General features: G+C 40.7%; 1 protein-coding gene across 2 annotated transcripts in view; it reads right to left on the reverse strand.

Moving 5' to 3' along the window:
* Positions 1 to 2,509: 2,509 nt before the first annotated feature.
* The window catches only part of fgf11a (fibroblast growth factor 11a), a 91,620-nt gene continuing 72,793 nt past the window's right edge, over positions 2,510 to 21,336 (reverse strand). For both annotated transcript variants that reach the window (XM_067580953.1, XM_067580954.1), the window contains 2 exons: positions 12,135 to 12,333; positions 2,510 to 10,823 (listed from right to left, as the gene is read on the reverse strand). In XM_067580953.1, coding sequence (XP_067437054.1) covers positions 10,681 to 10,823; positions 12,135 to 12,333 — 342 coding nt within the window. In that variant the 3' untranslated portion in view covers positions 2,510 to 10,680. The remainder of the gene's footprint in view (positions 10,824 to 12,134; positions 12,334 to 21,336) is intronic.

The raw sequence follows: 21,336 nt of genomic DNA on the forward strand, positions 1-21,336 counted from the left end.
GATGTTCCAGGTTCACTAAAGTTCTGTATTTCACTTTGCAATCTATGTGGGTGTGTCTAACCTCTTTTCTCTCTCCTTTTGTCTTTGTTAATCCCATTGCCCCCAAATTCCCTTTTCTCCTTCCTTGCTTCATTCTTTCTTACAAGAGGAAGGTATGATGCTTCATGAAGACATGGTTGCCGCAACACCTTCCGTTCTACACCTATCATTGAACCTCATTCAATCTTTGGTTCATCCCCTTTAGCTAAATCCTTATTTTAACCACCACTTGATCTCTACCCCACTCTGCCTCCGAACATCAAGGGATTAATATGCTTCAACTGAAGTGCTTGAGGGGTCATCAAATAGCGTCTGAAACACTGGCTGACTTTGTGTAACTTTCCAAGACCAACAATCCGACAAGCACACTGACTTCATGCAGCAATGTGCCAGGTGTGCAGAGGCATGAAAGTAAACAGGGTTTGAACTTCTCTTTCAAGTTTTCATCTTTCATTCTTCACGCAATTACTTCTGTCACTTTTCATGTGTACAACCGAGTGCAACACCATGACTGACTTCAAGTAGAGACTGTCTTTGAGTGTAGCTGCACAGATGCTTCTAACACTTCTTATTTTAGATGTGGTCCAACGACACATAGTACAAACTACGAGCATACCCCCATCATACAAAACATGTCATTCCAGTCAACTGATTTGTACAGTAAAATGGAGACATGTATCCACATTTTTCATATTTTATGGAAGAAATCGACCAATTGAATGCCACATACAGTAGAAGTACATTAAATGCTTTTACAGCATATAAGGTGGCATCTCACCTTTATAAATACACAAGTGTCGTAACTTTCCAGTTTTTCTATAAATTGGCTGGAACTTAGCAGCAGTTTTTTCTTAGAACATAGCTGGGGATTGTCTAGCAGTTTTTTTAAAAAAAAAAAGGTATTTCACACAATGTGTAATCTGTTGTTTTGTCTGTTGCGGTTCTGATGTAGGAGTTGCTTTAATCATAAAAAATACCTGGCTATATTAGCGTCAACAAATTACTGGACATATAGAGGTGATACAGCAGCCATTATACCCACAGTATAACACTAAGTTGATCAGACCCTGTAACTGCCACCACTGCTGTATTTTCTGAAGGTCCCTGCAGTAAAACATCTATATCCTCCCTATATCCCTTTACTCATCTCTTCATGCCATTCTGCTCTCACACACATTCATCGGCCATTCACGCCACTGTAATTTATGATCCACTGTCACTGCCATTTGGTCTGCCGCCAATTTAATTACCATAGAAGCTAACTATTAACAGCTAGCAGCCAGTGTCAAGTCACACATTAAATTGGTGGTCAGGAGGGAGTGAATAAAGCTCCTGTTGGCAGCGACTCAAATTCAGGAATCTCTCCCAGAGCAACCATAATAGATCACAATTTAATTCAAAAGTAAGTAGTTAACTTAAATTGGATTTAATGTTTTGTCATGATTGTTATTTTCACGGGTAACAAGTAACAGATGACATGTAACAGGATCATAGTAACCAGATTACATTAAAAAAAAAAGTTATGCTGTTGCTGTAAACACACTTTGGTGATCATTTTGTTTTATTCCAAGATGGTGTCAAAGATCCCTTTCTTACTTTAATAATATTGAAAATGCATCAGTGTAATCACTTTCTATTTATTTTCCTAATTACCTCACAGAGATAAACTTGATCTTATCTTGTCAAAAAGTTTTCAAAAGTCTTCAACTGGAATTTTCTGTACGAACTTCAACTGAAAGTAATCAAAGTACACTATAAAGCCAAAAACTTTGTGGTCAAGCAAAAAACATTAGACACCTCAAACACACCCATTAGACTCTGACACCTTTCCAAAGTCTGAAGGGTTGTATCCGACAATTTCTGAAAAATCCACACAGCGACGGGTCAGGTTTGCGGAGGTGAGAAAGTTGGCAGCATTTTGACTTTGTTTTCCATTCTTTACATAACTACTTTGTCACAACAAATGTGACAAATGCCTTCCAAAAACCGTTATCCTCATTTGAACGATTACTGTGTCTCGCTCTTCTTTATGAAGCGTACAAAGAAAGCGTACCACCCCACCTTGACAAAACTATGGTCATCATATGAAAGCAGCTCTGGTGCATTTGCCTGTTTGGTGCACCCTATTAGCGGTGAGAAAGCAAAGAAGACCAGCCAGTGGATTTTATGATAGTAGTGGTTCATTTGTAACTAAAGTGAGCGTGAAATGAACTGAAAGGCAAAAACGGATAATTTTTTTCCTTGGTCCTGACCAATTGAACCAAACTAGCCCAAACCATGGAGAACAGACACAGACAAGTACACGACAGTATGTTGACTTTTGGATATATAGTATAAATATATCATATTTGCTTGGGTCAGCACCAGATACTGTAAGATATAAGTTTTCTAACAGGCTCAATTTTGAATGTAAAAATCTAGATAGAAAAATGACATCAAAACACTGAAGAAAGCACTCAGGACACCAGCATTACAATCATACAAATATATTAGTTTGTTTTATTCAATTATATCCAATAATACGTCTCCCTTGACTTTGTGTAAGTTATTATAGAAATAAATACAGATCATATTGCAAATGCAGAGACAAGAGTTTGGGATTATAGAGTGTTGAGGATGGGGATTAAGGGGTTAAAGGGGTTAAAGAGTAAATATTGGGTAAAGACTGTTTCTTTGAAGGTGTCCAGTAAATGATTGGCGCATGCATGCTTGTAGTCCCGCCCGTCTGTGATTCTCGCCTCAACCCAGGAGTTTCAAACCGCAAACCCACGGCTCTCTGTAGTCCTCCACAGCTCCTCTCTCCAGGTAACCATGGGTCTGGTGATCAGCTTTGGGTGGTGTATAGTAGTTGTGTTATTCCACCGTGCCAGCAACAGGGGGAGTTATTGCACCCCAACCACATTTGCATGGATATATTTATATATATTTATATATAGATATATTTTTTGCCCCATTTGAATACAAAAATAGTGTCATTGTGGCTTTGATAGCTGGAAGACTGAAGCACTCTTTTTGCATTTGGAAGACAAGAAGTAAAGATTATGGTAATTTCCTTAAAATCTTTTCTGGAAGACTTTGTCACAATAACTTGGATCGTCCATGCAGTACAAAGAAGAGCTAAAAAAAAATAAAATAAAAAGGCCAAAAAAAAAAAAAAAAAAAATCCTTCAAGGATCGATCACAGACTCACACACACAAAAGTAGGTGTGTTAGCGTGTGTGATGTTTGAGTGTGTGATTGAGGGAGAGACAGACAATGAATGAGCAGTCCACATGCTGCCGGTGAGACAATTAAAATCCCGTTAAGAGGTCAAAGGTCGGAGGTCGGTCAGTCGGTTTGTGATTGACAGGTGAGTGCCGGAGGATTCTGGGGGATCAGGAGGAAGGGGTTAAACAGACTGAGACCCTTCAGTCTTGGCATATTTAGTTTTCCTCTCTTTGTAGATTGAGCTATTGTTCCATATCCCACAATATGAGAATTATAGACGCAGATATGCATTTAAACAGCAAAATAAACACATCAAATCAACAAACACACATGAACAGACCAACAGTGATTCATAAAGGGCGTTACAATGGATACCGATACTCAGGGCCACAGATTTCCTCATATTTCATTAACAAGTCACATTAATTCCACTGAGAAATACCCAAAACACAATCCATATTTTTAAAAAGCAAAATACACTTGAAAAAAAAAGTGTAAATAAACACATATCAGCATAGGTTACAGTGTAAAGTCACCACTAAAACATTGGTGGTGCATTAGCTTGTGAGAGGTGAAGTCCCTACAGTACATGATCTGTTTATAAAGGTCACCCCATTTAGCCACATCTGCGTTGGCTTGGTGCAGGGTGCTGTGTGTGTGTGTGCAATGCAGATGTGTCCAGGGATTGTGGGTGTGCCTTTAAAAAAAAACACAGCCTGATTTCTACACAGGAAGTTAATCTGTTGGTTAATACTAAACAGGATGTAACATTAGATACTTGGGGCGCTAGCTTCCAATATAAAAACACATTTTTATTAAGCAGCTAAAAAAAAAAAAAGAAAGAAAGAAAGAAGGAAAACCCGTCCGAGGACGGCGTCACTCTTCTGTGGGAGCACGTGAGCCTCTCTCTTCCTCTCCCTCTCTTTTTTGTGTTTTCTGCTGCATTGCAGATGTGGTGAAGGGACTCCACCTCAAAGTAATGCACACACACACACACACACACGCACATACACACTTAAACAGCAAACCCGGCTCACAAAAAGGGCAAAGTGTTAGAAAAATAAAAACTCTAATAAAACACGCAGTTGGTTTCTATATCAATATTAATCCTTTTTTCACACCCTCCCAGATAATGTGGCTGCACCTTGTTAATGGAGTTTATTGCTTTCTGCCCAAGGACTCCGTGCTCATTGATTTGGCCTCTGATTTATCCTCTATTTTCCTCTCTCCTTCCTCTCTCCCTGTACTTCACTCCCTCTCTTCTTGTATACACATAATGCACATACAGAGATAATTCACAGTTGCACAACAATTACACACAAAGACCAAAGCCGATGAGTAAGAGCTAGAAAACACACACATATACCAGCACATACACTGTATGCACACACGTACTATATATACACACACACACACACACACACACGCATACATACTGCCTCCAGGTTAAAGGGAAGTTGTGTTTGCAAAAGGGATCGGAGAGAGGAAGTGAAGCTTCAAAGCGAGTCTGTGAGGGCACGAGTTAGCTACACTACAGTATGTGACACATGCCTCTCTCTCTCTCTCTCTCTCTCTCTCTCTCTCTCTGAGTCCTTCACAACCCTGGATGACCCTCTCTGCAGTTGTAATTCGCTCAGTAAGCAGGGAGGGCCCTGACTAGGGAGAAATGGGAGGGAAGGGAGTCCCCAGGGAGAGAAGTGTGTGTGTGTGTGATGTGTGAAATGTGCAGCTGAATCAGATATACATAATTTAACCCCTTTCTATATCCATACACACACACACACACATATACAGTCACACCTCTCCCGTCTTTTTTCATATACTCTAAAGAAATGGCAATGCTAAGCACTCCAAAGGGCCAATATTTAACATTTAGAGCTGAATCCAGAGACGTTTATCAGGGATTTAAAAGCAGTAAATTCAGCCATGGGGTAAGGGGGGGGGGGGGGGGGGGGGGGGGGGGGTTCACTAATCAAACATGTGCTCAGATAGACGGCCGCCCAGATAAATGGCAATCTTTACATCCTGTAATTCACACAGAATCGTTTGAAGTGAAGCCTGAAGGCCGGAGAGCAGACAGGCTGGAACAGAGGAGCTGATTTCAGACTTCACAAAGGACTTACAGCAAAGAGAAAAAAAAAAGAAAAAACACAGCAAAACACACACACATGGGTCAGCGAGACACACACACACACTCACACTCATGCGAACATGCAAACTTTCCGCACGCTATAAATGATTTTGCAATTCTACCTCCCTGCAACCGTAAAAGTGAAATCAATAACAGAGTGGGATCCACGTTTCCACGCTTCCTCTTTTAAATTCTTCACTCCCACTTGCTTAACCCACACATGTTGTTAGGAAAAAACCCCAAGAATAACATCTATAAGGATTCATCTGATTACAAAAGATAATATCTGTTAACAGCTTCTGGTAAAAATACAGTAATTACAGTACAGGTGTGGCTGAAAAAATAGCAGAACATTTGCCAGATTACTCATAATATTATGGGCGCTAACATAAATCAGTGAGGATGACGATTCAAATAACAGTCTGCAAACTGGTATTAAAAGCTCATTTTCCTGCATATTCCAGTGGAAACGTGAGATACTGATGACTGACACACACACAGTATGCAGTATGAATATCTCAATAGTAAACTGAGATGTGAAATCATCGCTCACTAAATGTCAGTGTTGACTGACTGACTGCCTGCCTGGATCTCTAGAAGGGAAAAGAACTCCTGGTGGCTTAATTTAGTAAAATTTTGGCTCTCGTTGCTTTAAAGCCACTTTAACACAGTACGAGGCAGGAAATGAGATGATTGTAGCCCTATAAACATTACAACAACAAAATCTAGAGATGTCACCTCATGTGCTATTTTTTTTTTTTGCATCTGTACAGGCATATGCATCAACAGAAAATAATATTGCATTAATTTCGAGGGTTTTCTATGCTTGCTTATTGTCTATTACTCTAATCTGAACTGTCACTAAATTAAAGGGGCACTCCAGCGATTTAGTATTGGACTTAAATAAGGTCGGGGGGCTTGAGAGAAACATAAACAAAAAAGAATGGTCAAAATCAAAGAAGCACAGGCTGAGATATCCTGACTTTTAATTTGTAATATAAGTCACACCCCCTAAACACTGGATCCTACATTTCCCATAATGCAGCTTTATAGCATCTTTCTCCCCCCAGAGCCACAGAAGACATTATACATCTCTTTTCACAGGTTCCACTCCAAATGCAGGGAACTGAACTTCATGTGTAAAATCGGTGGAGCGCCCCTTTAAAGCAGACCTACTTTGTTTCATCTTTTCCATAGTCCACGTTAAAGCGATACCTTGAACTACAATTTTAGCCCTTAACACTCCTTAACAACTCTCCATCTTTCCATTTAACATCTGAAAACAACAAACATGCCACATACATAAGAAAATATTGCAACATAGATTTCCCAGCCCTTAAAATATAGTCACAGAAGTCATGGCTATGTTTGTTTTCTCAGTTCATAAATCTTTCACAGTTATCCTCCTCTCCTCCCATCTAACAGTATCTGTCTATCTACAGTATCTACAGTCTTAATTCTGTTCTAGCAGGAGCCCTGTTTAATTAAACATTTGTGTAATTACTTTGCGAATAATAGTTAAACAGTGTGTTCTGGATTTAGCGATCCATAGGGGGTGACTGGTCAAACACATCAACCTAAAGGTCTATTTAACAATTTAATTAAGGTCTTTTCTCCTTAAAGTGATGTTTTAACAGTAGCTTGTGTGGAATAAATCTAAAAATACTGGGAATAATAATAAAAATAAATAATCCTCTCTCTTCCTCCTTTTCATCCTTCCTTTCATTTCCCAGTCTTTGCCTCTTAAACTATATCTTTTCCTTTCCTTTAAGCCATCACTTCACCACTCTGTCCTTCAATCCGTCCTCAGAGTCTCGGTCTCTCCTCAGGAAAGCAGAGGTAAAACTTTGCTTTATCGCTCAGGTAGCAGATTATTTTGCTCTACAGCTCGCCTCTATTCTGCGCGGGTTATCGACTATTATTATTTACAACCATGGTTTACAGGGGAGAAGAGGATTATGCATAGAAGGAGAAGTGTGTGTAAATGTGCGTGTTCAGGGAACGCTGTCCACATTACTATCATTCCCTCTTAAAACTCTCTTTGTTCAGCTCATCACCACTACTTTTTTTCTTTAGTTTCCTCCTAAAAATCCCCTCCTCTGTTTCCTTTCTTTGGTGCATCCCTCTCTCTGAGCCCTGATCATCAATCTAGCCTCGCCTCTACCTCCTGAACACACAGGACTCCCTCCCTTCCCGCAATACATAAACATTAGGCAGAAACAATTACCCTGCCTGGCATACTGTACCAAGAAAGTATGATATGAAAAATGATTGCTTTTCGTGTTGATGGAAACAACAAAATGGGAACGCGAGAAAATGTCTCCTGAACGAGGAGTGAAATACTGTAAATATTAAAACAGCTGGTCATTTTTTTATGAGAAGAGTCGTTGCTGAAAGAACTATCCTTTCAGCTCTAAAATCATCCTCAATATGTTTCACTGCTTTCATGACTTCATCGTTTCTACGTGACTTTGGCTTGTTGTCTTTGCTTCTAACAACACTGTTCATAACCTCTGAACTCTTAGAGGACAACACATGTGAATACAAAACAAATAGAAACGGCTTGAATTCCTTTGCATCATAATCAAAGTCTCCATGAGAGATTTACTGTATTGTAATCCAACAACACTTTTATAAGCAAATTAACCAAATTATGTGGCATTATATAAAGAAAGTAATAATTCATGTAAACATGTAAAATGTTACACATGCTGGGAATAAAGTTGACTGAACCACAGGTAAATAAGGACTTAGAAGGGCACTCCAGTGATTTAGTATTGTACTTTTATAAAGTTGGAGGACTTTCAAGAGGCAGATTTGAAAAAAGAATGGTAAAAAAATCAAAGCAGTAGAGGCTAAGATATCTTGATTTTAATCCTTAGTATAGGTTAAGTTCTTAAAAACACTTCCCAGAATAATTCCTCTGTGGCTTTTATTTGAACTTATTCTTTTGGTACAAACCCACGTCTTAGTTCTGCTAACAGACCCAGTTGACCCAGTTTGTTGACTAAAGCTTGGGTCCAGTTATGAGTTTCATGATTTTATATTAAGAAATTTCTCACTTTCTCTCTTTGACTGTGCCGACCATCTGTGTCTATGAATGTCATGTGTTGCAAGTAAATATGCAGTGTGCAGTGAGGAGAGAGAAAGAGAGACATACAGTATTGTAGCTAATATGTTGCATCAGTCTTACAAGCTAACAGTCAGTGACAGACAAAATAATCACAAATAATAGCAGAAACATAGCTTCAGGATTTGGGTCAGGTCTGGGTTTTGTATTTTGCTGCACCAGTTCAGTTGGGTCGGATCTTAAAGGCCCTGAAACTTTCTTTTTTCAATCAGCTTCTTGCTATGAATGATATGATCCTAAATGAAAACATCATTTTGTGCCAAACTTCGAACAGTTTTGTTTATTTCACATGAGAAATATCTGCATGTCTTTTTTGTTCTTACTGGACTCATTTGGAAAATAGTTTTGTCACATAAATCCATGCACCAATCAGGATTTTGCAACACTTGAATAAGAATCTGACCTAAATACATAAAGATGTTTTTAAATTTTTGATTGCTTCTTATTTAGTCATGAATATTCAAAGAGAAATACTTTTCAGGGGCTTTAAAAAACGTGAGAATGGGTAAGTTTTAGGCCCGTGCAGAACTTTACCTCCTGTTACACTTTAATAACTTCAATCCCAAATTGAGATTACTCAAGTGATGTCACTTGAGGAAATTTCTCAGACTTGTGTAGTACTTATGTGTAGTGCTCCCCTTGACTACTGAATGCACTTTCTTGCTAAAATCAGTGGAGTGCCCTTTTAAAAATTACATGAAAGGCTTAAAATGGGAATACAGTATGCAGAATACTTCTGGACAGCAATGGGGTAGCATGGAGTCTGGAGGAAGTGTTATCATTTGCACAAAATCATACACGTACTTAGCACATTTTGGATGCAGTGATTGAATAAAAACACATTTTTGTCTTTATTTTTTAGTCAAGAATACCACATTGAGTAAAAGAAAGGTCCATAAATAACGTTTGTGGGTTTGTGCAATGCATTGCCAGCCACAGTGAAAAAAGCTATCGCACTGCAATCACAAGCTACACACTCAGGCTCCATCTCACTGATGATATCCTCATCATAACCCAGAACCTGCAAACACATACACACACTCAATCAGCCTGTGTGTGTGTGTGTGTGTGTGTGTTTGTGAGTGTGTAAATGCATGTCAGTGTGTTAAGTCGTGAGATCATTTCGTCGCTCGTGGATATCAGGGTGCTGAAATGTATGCACACGGTACACACACCTCAGCACGTGTGTGTAAATGTCAGTGTAATAACGATTCTATATGTGTGTGTGTGTGTGTGTGTGTGTAGTTATGCGGTGTGCCGAGGGAGCTCTTGGCCCCTCGTTTAAGGGTCGAAAGATTCTGATCAGCCCCAGACTCCATTAACAGAGCCAGAGAGGACGGGGAGGGGTTTTCTTGTGCCGCCGAGTGGAAAATTGAGTCCATGTCACAAACTAATCAAATCGCGCCAAAGGTGAATGGAGAAGAAGAAGGGAACACACACACATACACACACACACACATACACGAGGCTGACAAGTATCCAGGCCGTCTCACAAAGTCGCTGACACACACAGAAGACGTGGACCGAGCAGATGGCTGCAGAACAAAAAGTCTGCAAGGGTCTCTGTGACAGCCTTGCATTAGCGTAGCTCTATGTCAGGCTAACATTAGCGTGGAACCCTCTGGGGGGAAATAAAAACTCAACCCATTTGTAACATATGTGCTGCTGCAGAGGGACGTATTCGACCGTTGCACCCGTTGTGGTAAAACCAGGAAGACTTTGCTCGGATATTTGGTTGACTGGAAAGGTGCCGCTGATTATGGCTAGAAGGCGTGTGGGGTTTCCTTCCAGCTGGTTAAACACGCTGACATGCTATACGATGCTAGGCGACTGTTCACCTCTTCACGGAGTTATTGCTTTTATATCCGAGGCTCTGATAATCACAGAGGCCGTTAAATGAGAAGGTGGCGGGCTGGTGTGGATGGGGCGGGGCGGGGGGGGGGCTGTGAAGGTAAAAGGGGCTTCCTTCCCATTGGCCGGCATCGAGGGATGGACAAAGTGAAATCCTTTTGAAGCAACGAGTGCGTTTCTTTTGAGATCTGTCGCTCCGCTCAGCTTTACACCAGTGCATTGTGGTAGTCAGAGTCCTCGCGCAAACCCCTGCTCAGGTGTCCGCTGGTGCCCAGTGCCCCGTGGCCTCCACCCCTCCCCCTACCCCCCGTGTCTCTAGGCGCTAGGAGGAGGAGGTTTTGGTTTTGGATTGAGGGTCTTTCTTGCCGTTCTGGAGCACGGGCGAGTCACTGGAGGTCTTGGGCGTTTTCCTGGGCGGACTCTGCTCAGCAACGTCGTGTAGAGAGGGCTCCCTGTACATGGCCACTGGGGAAGGAGAAGGTTGCAAAAGAGTTATATGGCTGGATGACGATGGCTGAGAGACAAACTGTATGTTTGATTGATGAGGATATGAAAGCAGAACTTCACTTGAGACAATTAGCTCCCCTGCTGCTTTGGTTCACTTTGAAAATGTCCTCTTTTTTTATTATCCTTTTTTATTTCCCCATGAATAAACAAAATAAATTTCCAAGAGTATTTAAAGTCTCTGGGTGTGGACTTTTATGTGAGTGAATTATGGAGTGTCTTAAAAATTATTTTTATGGCACAAGATAGAAATTGATGAAGTCTAGATGTTGCTCTCAGCTGTTTATGCTGTATTTCTGTCAGTCATTGTGTCTTTTTTTGATACTGCCAACTGAAGTCGCCAAAGTCAGAAATGTACAAATTATACACATAGTAACTTTAACAATGTGAATATGACCTTGTTAAAAAATGTCAGTAAATAGAAAAAATAATGCAGAAAAAAAACCAGAGACCATCCAAACACTGGCTTTTTATTTTAAAGCTGCACTAATCAATATTTTTATGTTCACCATAGATCAAAAGACTATGTCGTAATATAAAGTGGTCACTTGTACTGATCAAATTGCAGTTTTGCTCCACTCTAGAAAGCACTTTAGCATCTGCTGGATGTGTAAGTAGGCAACGGTTTGCTAACTTGTTCACAATATCAACTTTATATGCTGATAATATGTTACTGTTATGTTTACAGTGTTCTGCTGCCCTCAAGTGACCAAAAAAAATCAATGAATGCAGCTTTAATTAAAGTCAAAACATTGCATGGTCAGGTAAAATTAAAGTTTGGAAGCTATCATCCAGTGTGGATACACTTATATTAGATTTGTTCACGACACTTCAAGAAAAGAAGAAAGTAACTAAGAAACCTACAGTAATATGATGTGATGATATGATCGTATGAATAAGGTGCGATCCTCAGTTTAGGTTGTAGGTTGTAGTCCCTCAGCTGCATGACTTCTTCTATCCTTTGTAAAAACTACAGTAAAGGCTGATCTAGTAAAATACTGTAAAAACTGTGAGGCGTAATCTTTAATAGGGAACAAGAAAATCCCTCTCTGACGTAATATTACACTATAATTTCATATTTTAATTATGTGTCATTCTTGACTTTTGAAACGGTAGTTGACAAAACAAACTACCACAAGATCCACTTGTAGCTGTTCTGGAGCTTTCTGAAATGAAAGTTGTCATTCCATCAAAACTGGACAACTCTTGCTGGATAACACTTACTAGCCTCTGCCTCTGGAACAGTATGAACAATATAATACTCTGTAGTACCTTCAATGAGTTTGGGCAGGAAGTGCGCGGCTCCCTTTGTCTTCTTGACACGGTTCCCCTTCATGACCTGTCCGTCCCGGTTGATGCCGATGTACCAGGCCCTCCCCGACTGGGTCTGTCTGTACAGGATGGACGAGTAGGTGACGTAGTAGTTCTCAAACACACACTCCTTAAACTTACACTCCGGCGTGAAGTGTTCCTGAAAGAGACACACACATACACACAGATCAGGTGAGAGGAATAGAATAACACATTTGGACAGTCTGCCATTTTTTATTTGTTCTATTATTTATATATTTACTCCCTGATTCCTCTGGCTCAGCTGGGAATGGGGGGGGGGGGGTGGGCCCCACATTTCATCGTGACAGGGTTACAGGAGCGTCTGTAACACACACGCGCACGCACCGACAAACTCATTCCAACATGTACACACACCTATTTGCCACACGGACAAAGTGCTTCCTGAGCCAGGATGCCATAATTCAACCAGTTCGGTTTACCTGTAACGAACAACAATCAACCGGATCCTTCACCCCCCTCCATAGTTTAACGACCCCGCTGTCGGCCTTCACTTCACACACACACACACACACACACACACACACACACACACAGACCGTGCATAGCTCCGCATTAGACAATACGTCAACACCGGGACATCCCCCCCCCCCGCCCTCCTTCCTCTATCTCTCTCTCGTTACAGCTCTCACATATTCCCCTCTCTATCTCATATTCCGCCTCTCCTTCTTCACTTCATTCCCTCCATCCCTCCGTCATTTGGTAACCTTGTCGAGGAACAAACCAATTTGCAGGATTGATTTGGAGCCTTGATGTGACGGGTGAGCAGAAAAGGCCTGAATAAGGACTTTGCTCTCTCTCTCTTTCTCTATCTCTCTCACCCGCTCTCCTCCTCCTCCTCCTCCTGCTTTCCATCTCTTCTCTCTCTGCATGTCTGCCACCGCAGGCGTACGGATGCAGCCTGCCTATATCCATTGTACCACACATAAACAAGCTAATTACACTGACTGTATCGCCCATTCTTTAATTACACATCCATTCACTTAGGCAACTATTCATTTTCTCGCCTAGCCATTAACTTAGCTCTAATAGCACAGAGTGAAATCCAAAGGTCTGGAGCCTCTTGGAAAGTGTAATCAGATTGCTATCATTAACTGTGTTTGCACTGCTAGTGTGTTGAGTCTCCTTCTCTCTGGAGAGTGTGTGTGTGTGGGTGTGTGTGGGTGTGTGTGTGGATCTGGGGGGGGGGGAACTTTACAGGATTAAAGCCTGCTTTGTACTGTATCCAGCTCTGCCTGATCATCAGCACACACACACCCCCCAGACAGACACGCTCAAGTTCATGAATCGATTAATTATGTGAATTAAACTGAGTCTGGCCGTATGAGTAACGCGTGAGAAGTGTGAGTGTGGATTTTTGGTAAATGAGCGTGTGCTACGCTGAGGCTGTATCATTACCGATCCATGAGCAGCCTTTGTGCAAAGGAGGTCGTTTCGATTAGTCATTATCATGCTGGGAGACCACCGCTGGCAAGATAGAGGCTGGGTTTTTATCAATGAGCAAAGTGGGATTTCACTCGTCAAGTGAAATCAAGACTATTTTTACAAAAATATCACACTGACAGGACAAAAGGTCAGAGACACAAAGTTGATCCTGCTCTTAAGAGATGTTAACATTGAAAAAAAATGGGATTATCCTTTATTTAACAAAACTACCATATCAGTTTTGGAAAGAAAACATAATCTGAGGTTTATTTCAATTGCAGTGGTAAAAACAAAAAGTCAAAAACTATTGTCCAGGAAAAAAAAGAAGTCATATTTTTGGCCCTAAATGATGTTAAAGATCAGCTGTAACTTTGCAAAAACAGAAGATAACACTATGAAATTACTCAAAAAGCCAAATATTTCAACTTTCTGTGTTCTCATTTTGAACAGCTTCTTTTTCACTGTCACAGGAAATATAATCATCTTATACTGACACTCACTCATACTCGAACACAATACTCCATCAATACCAGTTACAGCTGCAATTCCTTCTGTTCTCTTTTTTTGTGTTTTTGCAGTTTCTCTTTAAATCTACAAAATCATATGTGTTCATACACAATACAGATTTTCTAATCCATCAAATTAAGCTTCAGACTGAACTTTTCTTACCAGCATTTGTACCCCATCAGGGTGTCAAAGCCTCCACTCAAACTCCTGATGGTTCCATCTGATGTTTAATGTTATTTCTGAGCCGAGCTGTTTCCTCATCTGTCATCTCATCTAAGACGATGTGACAGCGACTGAACAGAAAGTCCTAACAATCGCAACATGTTTCTCATTGTCTGTAGAAGCAAATAGAGTGAATTTAATACTAACTGATTTGTCATACTCAGACTGCAGAAGCTTCATCTGAGCTTCAGCTAAACTTTGCACCCTTTTAATGTACATATGTGCGTGTGAGTATTGTTTTAAGATCCGAGCAAGAACTTAGGACACTTGTAGCTCTCAGAGTGATCATGCACAAGAGGGCTGACGATGTCTTCCTGTGTATCGCATTTCATATCTAAATGTTACATGCTGAGGGCTGGTAAAACATGACCTCCAGTCAGTAACATCGCAAGCAAACAAGCAACAAACCAGCAGAAATCAGTCCTGTTTTCGGAGAATCATTAATTTATGATCTTCCCCTTGCAAAACACATCTTTAATTTTTCATGTCATTTAATTCTGTGTGATGCTTGGCATGGTGGTTGGTTCTTTTTTTTGCATAGCGGCACACTGCACATCCATGCATGATTCCATGACTTATGCAAGACATATAGGGAGCAGCTAATTATTTGTGTTTGTCAGAGGAATAGTCTAAATATGATGTAAGTTTTTCATAATGCTACATTTTTATTTCATCTGGTAAATAATTGAAGAACAAAACACATTCTGATTCCTTTACAAATACAATATAATAGATATCACATTCATTTCAGTTGAATAAGGCCTTTGTCACTTTTGTCTTAGCTAGAAGTCAGCTCACACACTCTCAGGATGCCATCAGCAATGTTGCTTTGTAGGATAAAACACTATTAAGCAGTGGTTTATTTACACAAGACGCACATCTGTCTGCAGAACGTTCACTTTGAAAGACTTGGGGCTGATTTCATCTCCTCCTCCTCAACACACACAGAGGAGAGGGGTTGAGCTGTGTGTCACCTCAGTCCGATAAACCTTATTTCCCTCATCTGAAAAACAAACCGGACTGTAACATCACTGCTGCACTTCCTCTTGTGTACAGCAGGGGCTGCTCCAAACACACAGGCAACCTGAGTCTCCTGTCACTGCTCCTACTGCTGCTGCTGCTGCTGCTGTTGATTCTCCAAAATTAACTTGTGTCTGTTTGCCACTCCATAATACTCAGCTCTCCCCAGCGGGCTTCTTTTTAGCATGCTGAAAAAACACTTGAGTCTTAGAACAGCCACAAATCCACAACAAGGGGTTTTTTTTGTTTTTTTTTTCTGTGCTGCTTTTTATGCACCAAGCTCCATGTTGTTCTGGATATTTTCAGCACATATTGGCTGAAACATCCCATCATGTTGAATTATAGGAGCAGATATAAACATCACCACAGCCTATTAGCGGCTTCAAATCATATTTTGGACTGATTTCAGAAAGATATTTAGATCCTGATTTAAAATAGTTTTCATTTGGCCGTGGCACATATCTCATAAATCTCAGCAGTGTAACATGAAAATAACCAGAACGGATCAGAAAAAGAAAGAGAAATCAATAATATGGTCGTGCAGAGAGAGAGAGAAATAAAAGAGACAGCAGCATCACAGAAAAACAAACTCAGACACTTACTAATCAGATCAAGTCAGGATCAATAAAATGTATCCATGAGCATTTGACACTGAAAAGACTTGTGTTACACGTAGAGGGTTTTAGAGGAGACAAGAGGACTGTGTGTGTGTGTGTTTAGGTGTGTGTGTGTGAGAGTGTGTACATCCACTCATGCGTGTCTGCTGTTGTGACAGAGAGACATGACGGATCCCTCTTACATCAGTGGGAGGCCACCCGGCGCCAGATGACATGCATGCACACACACACACACACACACACAAACATACATACATACACACTCGTGCCATCAACAGTGACGGATGGATCGGGTCCCTCCTTCATCACTCACTCCCCACAGACAGAAGAGAGAGGGATGGAACCGAAGAGAGGGAAAAGACGGGGACAAGATGAAAGGAGGCAAAAGAGGAGAGAAGATGTCATGACATGACAAAGACGACATGCCAGATGAAGACTCAGAGGAAGTACAGCATTCTCAAGTCATGACACACACACACACCCTTGTCTCATTTCCATCCCGTTGACACCTAAAGACGTTATTCAGATCTCTTCGCGCAGCTGCCATTAACCGTTGAGCGTCCCATGCACTCAGCTGGGGAATTGATTCTATGTAAGACCTCTGTGAAAAGTCAATAGGCATTAGTCCAGAAAAAAAACCCCGGATTAGCCTTTGATTGGACGCGCGGCGCGGCGACGCAACCGAGCATGAAGAACTTAAAACGATTTACAAGGCGCGATCAGGCAACCACAGGTTAATCCCGGGGCTTTAAGTCGCAGACACTTATCGACTGTGTCCCAGAGGACAAATGTACTTCACACCGTCGATAGGGAGGACGTACAGTACGAGAGGGCTCACGCATGTGTGTGTGTTTGTACTGTACATGACAAGGGAGATACATGTGTTACGTTTTTATAGCTTTCAGTAGATTATACTTGCAGTTTCATGTGTCAGCTGCTGCTGCTGTTGCTGCTACCGCTGCTGATGATCAATACTGGCTTTCCTGTCACAGCTGTAACAGGTCCAAATGCACACTGGGAGGTTGGATGGCCTAATTCAACCAAAATGGGCTTTGGTAGGTCAGTACAGTATGAGCTCTATTTGTGCCTTCCAGCACAGTATCAGCAATATGGTTACTTATGCATGCATGAGGCTGGTCAGAGCTGCACAGATGAGTTTGGCTCAGCTTAGCAGAGGCAAAAGCCATCTTCCAGTGATAACAGCAAACACTTTTATGGTAATTCATATTTTAATTTTTTTGTCTCTTAAAATACTCCCCACCCTAACACACACACACACACACACACACACACACACACACAAACAGTGTACAGTCTTATGAAACCAAACCTCATGGCAATGCAGGCAACTACAGAAGTGTTTAGCCATTCAAAATATTGAGCCAAAATGTATTGAAATTGTGAAAATATTGGAAAATATTAGGAATTATCGTTGTGTATTATACATTTTGACGTCAGAGCTGTCTATATGTATAACATTTCATCTATATTCAGTGCTTTTAATGCACTCATTAGGCATGTTGAATGGATTTCTGCCAGTTTTCTGACAATGAATATTATGAAACTTGACAACGATGTAAGAACATCATGACAACAATGCATGCAGAGAAAATGATTAATGACTTAGAATGAGTGAATGTCGTTTATTCAGTGCAGTTAAGGATGTTTTAACAGAGATGTTGCTGTGATTCAGCCTTCAGTGGAAGCACCAAAGCACCAAAACCACCAAAAAATTACAGGCCAAAACAAAAGAGCTCAATAGAGTTTAGTAGAACTGTGAATTCTGATCCACTTTTGATATATTCATATTGATTGGCACAGCTTTAATGAATTTGGTCTCACATGAAGCATTTTCATTTTACCTAAATCATCTTTGTGAGGGCGAACGTGCTCACTCGCTCACGTGCTGATGAGACGCGTGACGACAAAGGCCAAAAGGTCAACTTCTAGTCTGTCAACTGACTGTCTGTCAGAGCACATCTTCAGCCTCCTTCTCTCTGTCCTGTCCCTCCTATCTCTCCGCTTCATTATCCAATAAAAAAAGAAACTGTCATAAAAATATCTAGTAGAGGGGGAAAAAAAAGTTAAAGAGGGTGCCTCGGGTTATAAAAGAATATTGGATTGATCATGAATTGAGAGCTGTTTTCTCTCGTATAAAAAGTACTTTCCTGAGTGATACTGGAGACACGAGTTGTTCCGAGTTTGTGACACGGCGCGACGAATTCGCTTTAATAGCCCCAAGAAGAGATTTTGTGGATCAGATGATGTAATTATATGTAAAGAGATCACTATCATAGCAACGACTTCAGAACATCAGAAGATCTAATATAAGTAATTATCAGTGTCAGCTGAGTGTGTTACTTTGTGATAAATCACTGGTTAATGAAGCTCTGAGCTACAGTTTTGTATTAGAACATGAAGCCGTGGGAATACGGGGATTTTGGCTGAGGATAAACCTGAGAGTGAAATTAAGTGGGCGTTTTTTTTGTCCCTGTACAGTGAATGATTAAATATTTACCTGCAGAAGCAACTCTTGTCAGAAGGATAAGAATCAGCACTAAAAGCACTCAGAGCAAGGTTAGCCTTATGAAAGCTTGTTTACTAGCGGAGCTGATGATTGTCTGAGCAAACGAGCAGAAAAACAACTTTAATTGAGGACAAACAGCTGAGGAAGCTATCGCAGGAGCTGGCATGATAATTGTGTGAAGATAGGAGTAATTATCATTTATTAATTTATGCGTGGACAACATGTAGCACCGCGAGTATCTGCTGTATTATCATCAGCGCCGCATAAACCGTCACTCAACGTTTCAGGAAAACGAGGAAGAAGAAGAACTCTCACGGCGACTGACACAGTAAGAACTGTTCATGTCTGAGCCAGCGTTGTATTCTCTGGTGGATAAACTGGCCTGTTCGAGTGGTAAAAACACGTCAACATCTGCAACCATTAAGTGAAAAACAACCTTTGACATTCGGAGCAACTTTGTCAAGTCCCATAGCGGCAGCAGCAGCAAGTAGTTTTCAAAGCAATATGTTTCTGGTTGACCTGTACTACAACTGGTAAGCAGTGCTTTTAGGAGATTTTCACTGACAAAGATGCTTCAGTATGAAAAAGGGATAGGTCATCTTCACTGCAGCTGTGTGTGAGTCTGCTGTAGTGCTGTAGGGTGCTCATTTTAAGGGCCCAATGCATATTTTGGACCCTATACTGACAGATACAAATACTGTAATTGAGTTGATTTAGAGTTTGACCTATCTGCAGCTGTGTTTAAACAAACCTGTGTTTAAAAAATAAGGCTGGCAGTGTTCACACTGCTCTTATTTTCCAACAATTCACCAATGACTTGATCCTACTAGCATCCTTTGTTATTATGAACATGGGCACTGTAGTTTGTTGTGAGTCAATCCCACATCATGTTGGTGCCGGAAATACTCACCAGCACACTAACCCTGGAGCTGAAAATAATCCCCAACAAGTAGACTGTTTATTTGGGGCTGAGAGCCACAAACATGCTGGGAGACATTGTGGGGTTTTTTTTTTTTTAATGGGGTTTGTTTACAACAACAGAAATATAAAATATTAAGAGTCTTCTTCTTTACCAGCAGCAGAAAACAATTATACCTGTAAATTAGTTGTTGTGTGTGTTAGTCTCTGTATTAAATGACATGTCAGTGAATTTGAGAGTCATAGAGGGCTGTTATCTTTTTAGTCAAATTATTTCATACCAGATGAGTTCATAGTTTTCCTTTTCAGGTCGTTGACATTTCAAGATATTTCTACAGAGACGAGAACACATCTTACATTCAAATGCTTTGTGTTGTAATGTGTTCTAGATGGGATTTCATGGACAGGAGTCAGATAAAAGGTATTTATTAAACATTTATAAGAACTTTTACATTTGGTGTTCTGTCCTATTCCAGGAAATATCAATAGTTGCAGTGCGGGTATGATTGAAAGCTGCAGAACAGGTATGAGCTGAGCTTGTTTCGTCAACTAGTGTTTCCCAGGTCAAGAATGAACCTTGAGCCTTAAGGACCCCCTCCAGATATGTTGACCAACATAAAAATAGTCTTCGAATAACTGTTTGTGTCCGATGTGATTTTACCATAAAAAACGTTTAATTATGTTAGACATTCTTAAACTGAAAAAAATCTGGAGTCTATGAATATGCAAATATTTTTAATTTCAAAAGTGCAGAACTGCTGGACAGAAGATGTCTCCTACTTCACTGAAAAGTCCATTCTCAGTGTTTGTGGCCTTGAGGCTTCAAGTTCCTACATTGTGTAAGTTGAACATTGGATTGGCTTCTAAACTAGTTGTGATGTCATAAATCATGTGGAGGGGGACTTAAACTTTTAAGCTAACATGGACAAGAAGTCCTCAAAGTGTTTTAAAAAAAATGAACACCTACAATTCGATGACAACTGAGCAAACTCCATCAGATGATGAAGATTATATGGTACGATCGAGGAGCTCCAGAACAGGTGAGATTGTTTTGTCAGCTCTTGATTCTAAGAAATCCAGAATGAACTTTGAAACTGAGAGCGTTGGTTGGTTGATTAAACAAGACAAGAGACGATCTAGTTAGTCAGCATGAACACACCGAAGAAAGAGCACCACATGATGAAACTCAAGCTCAAAATGTTAAAACACAATGTATGATGTTAGTGACAAAAACAAAACCACACATATTCAACACTGGACTCACAGAGTCGACAAAATGGCACATTTCTCCTCAGGGAGCAGTTATTCTTGAATCTGACAGGACTCACACGTCACCATGAATCAAACTGGCCTTACAACAACCTAACTGCTGGCTTTAAAGGTCTTTTCTGCTGTCTTTCTTTGTCTGATTTCCACCTCTTGGCCTTTCGGTGCTCTTCTGAACCATGTGAGTTGCTGTCCGGCGAAGAGGCGAAAGAAGTTTTTAGCAGTTCGGGCGGAGAGGGGTCCTCATCTGTGCCAACATTCTGGCATTTACAGGGACGCCCTGAGGAGCGCTGGAGCTCGACCAGGACTGATACGCACACAGCGTCCAGAAAACACACACACACACACACAGAGGCACATGTACGCCAAAAGGCATCTGTGTGTGTGTGTGTGTGTGTGTGTGTGTGTGTGTGTGTGTGTGAAAGAAACACACATGCAAAAAGGGAACAAATAATCCAAACATACATCTAAACACGTGTGTGATCATGATATCCGACTGCACAAAAGATCAAATAAACAATACATACGCATGAGATCACCCTTTGACTTCAACACACATGAAGACAAATTAGCGGAGACAAAAAAAAAAACAGGCACGCACACACACACACACTGTAATGAG

The sequence above is a fragment of the Thunnus thynnus genome, chromosome 22 (genome assembly GCF_963924715.1).
Source record: "Thunnus thynnus chromosome 22, fThuThy2.1, whole genome shotgun sequence".
Classification (NCBI taxonomy): Eukaryota; Metazoa; Chordata; class Actinopteri; order Scombriformes; family Scombridae; genus Thunnus; species Thunnus thynnus.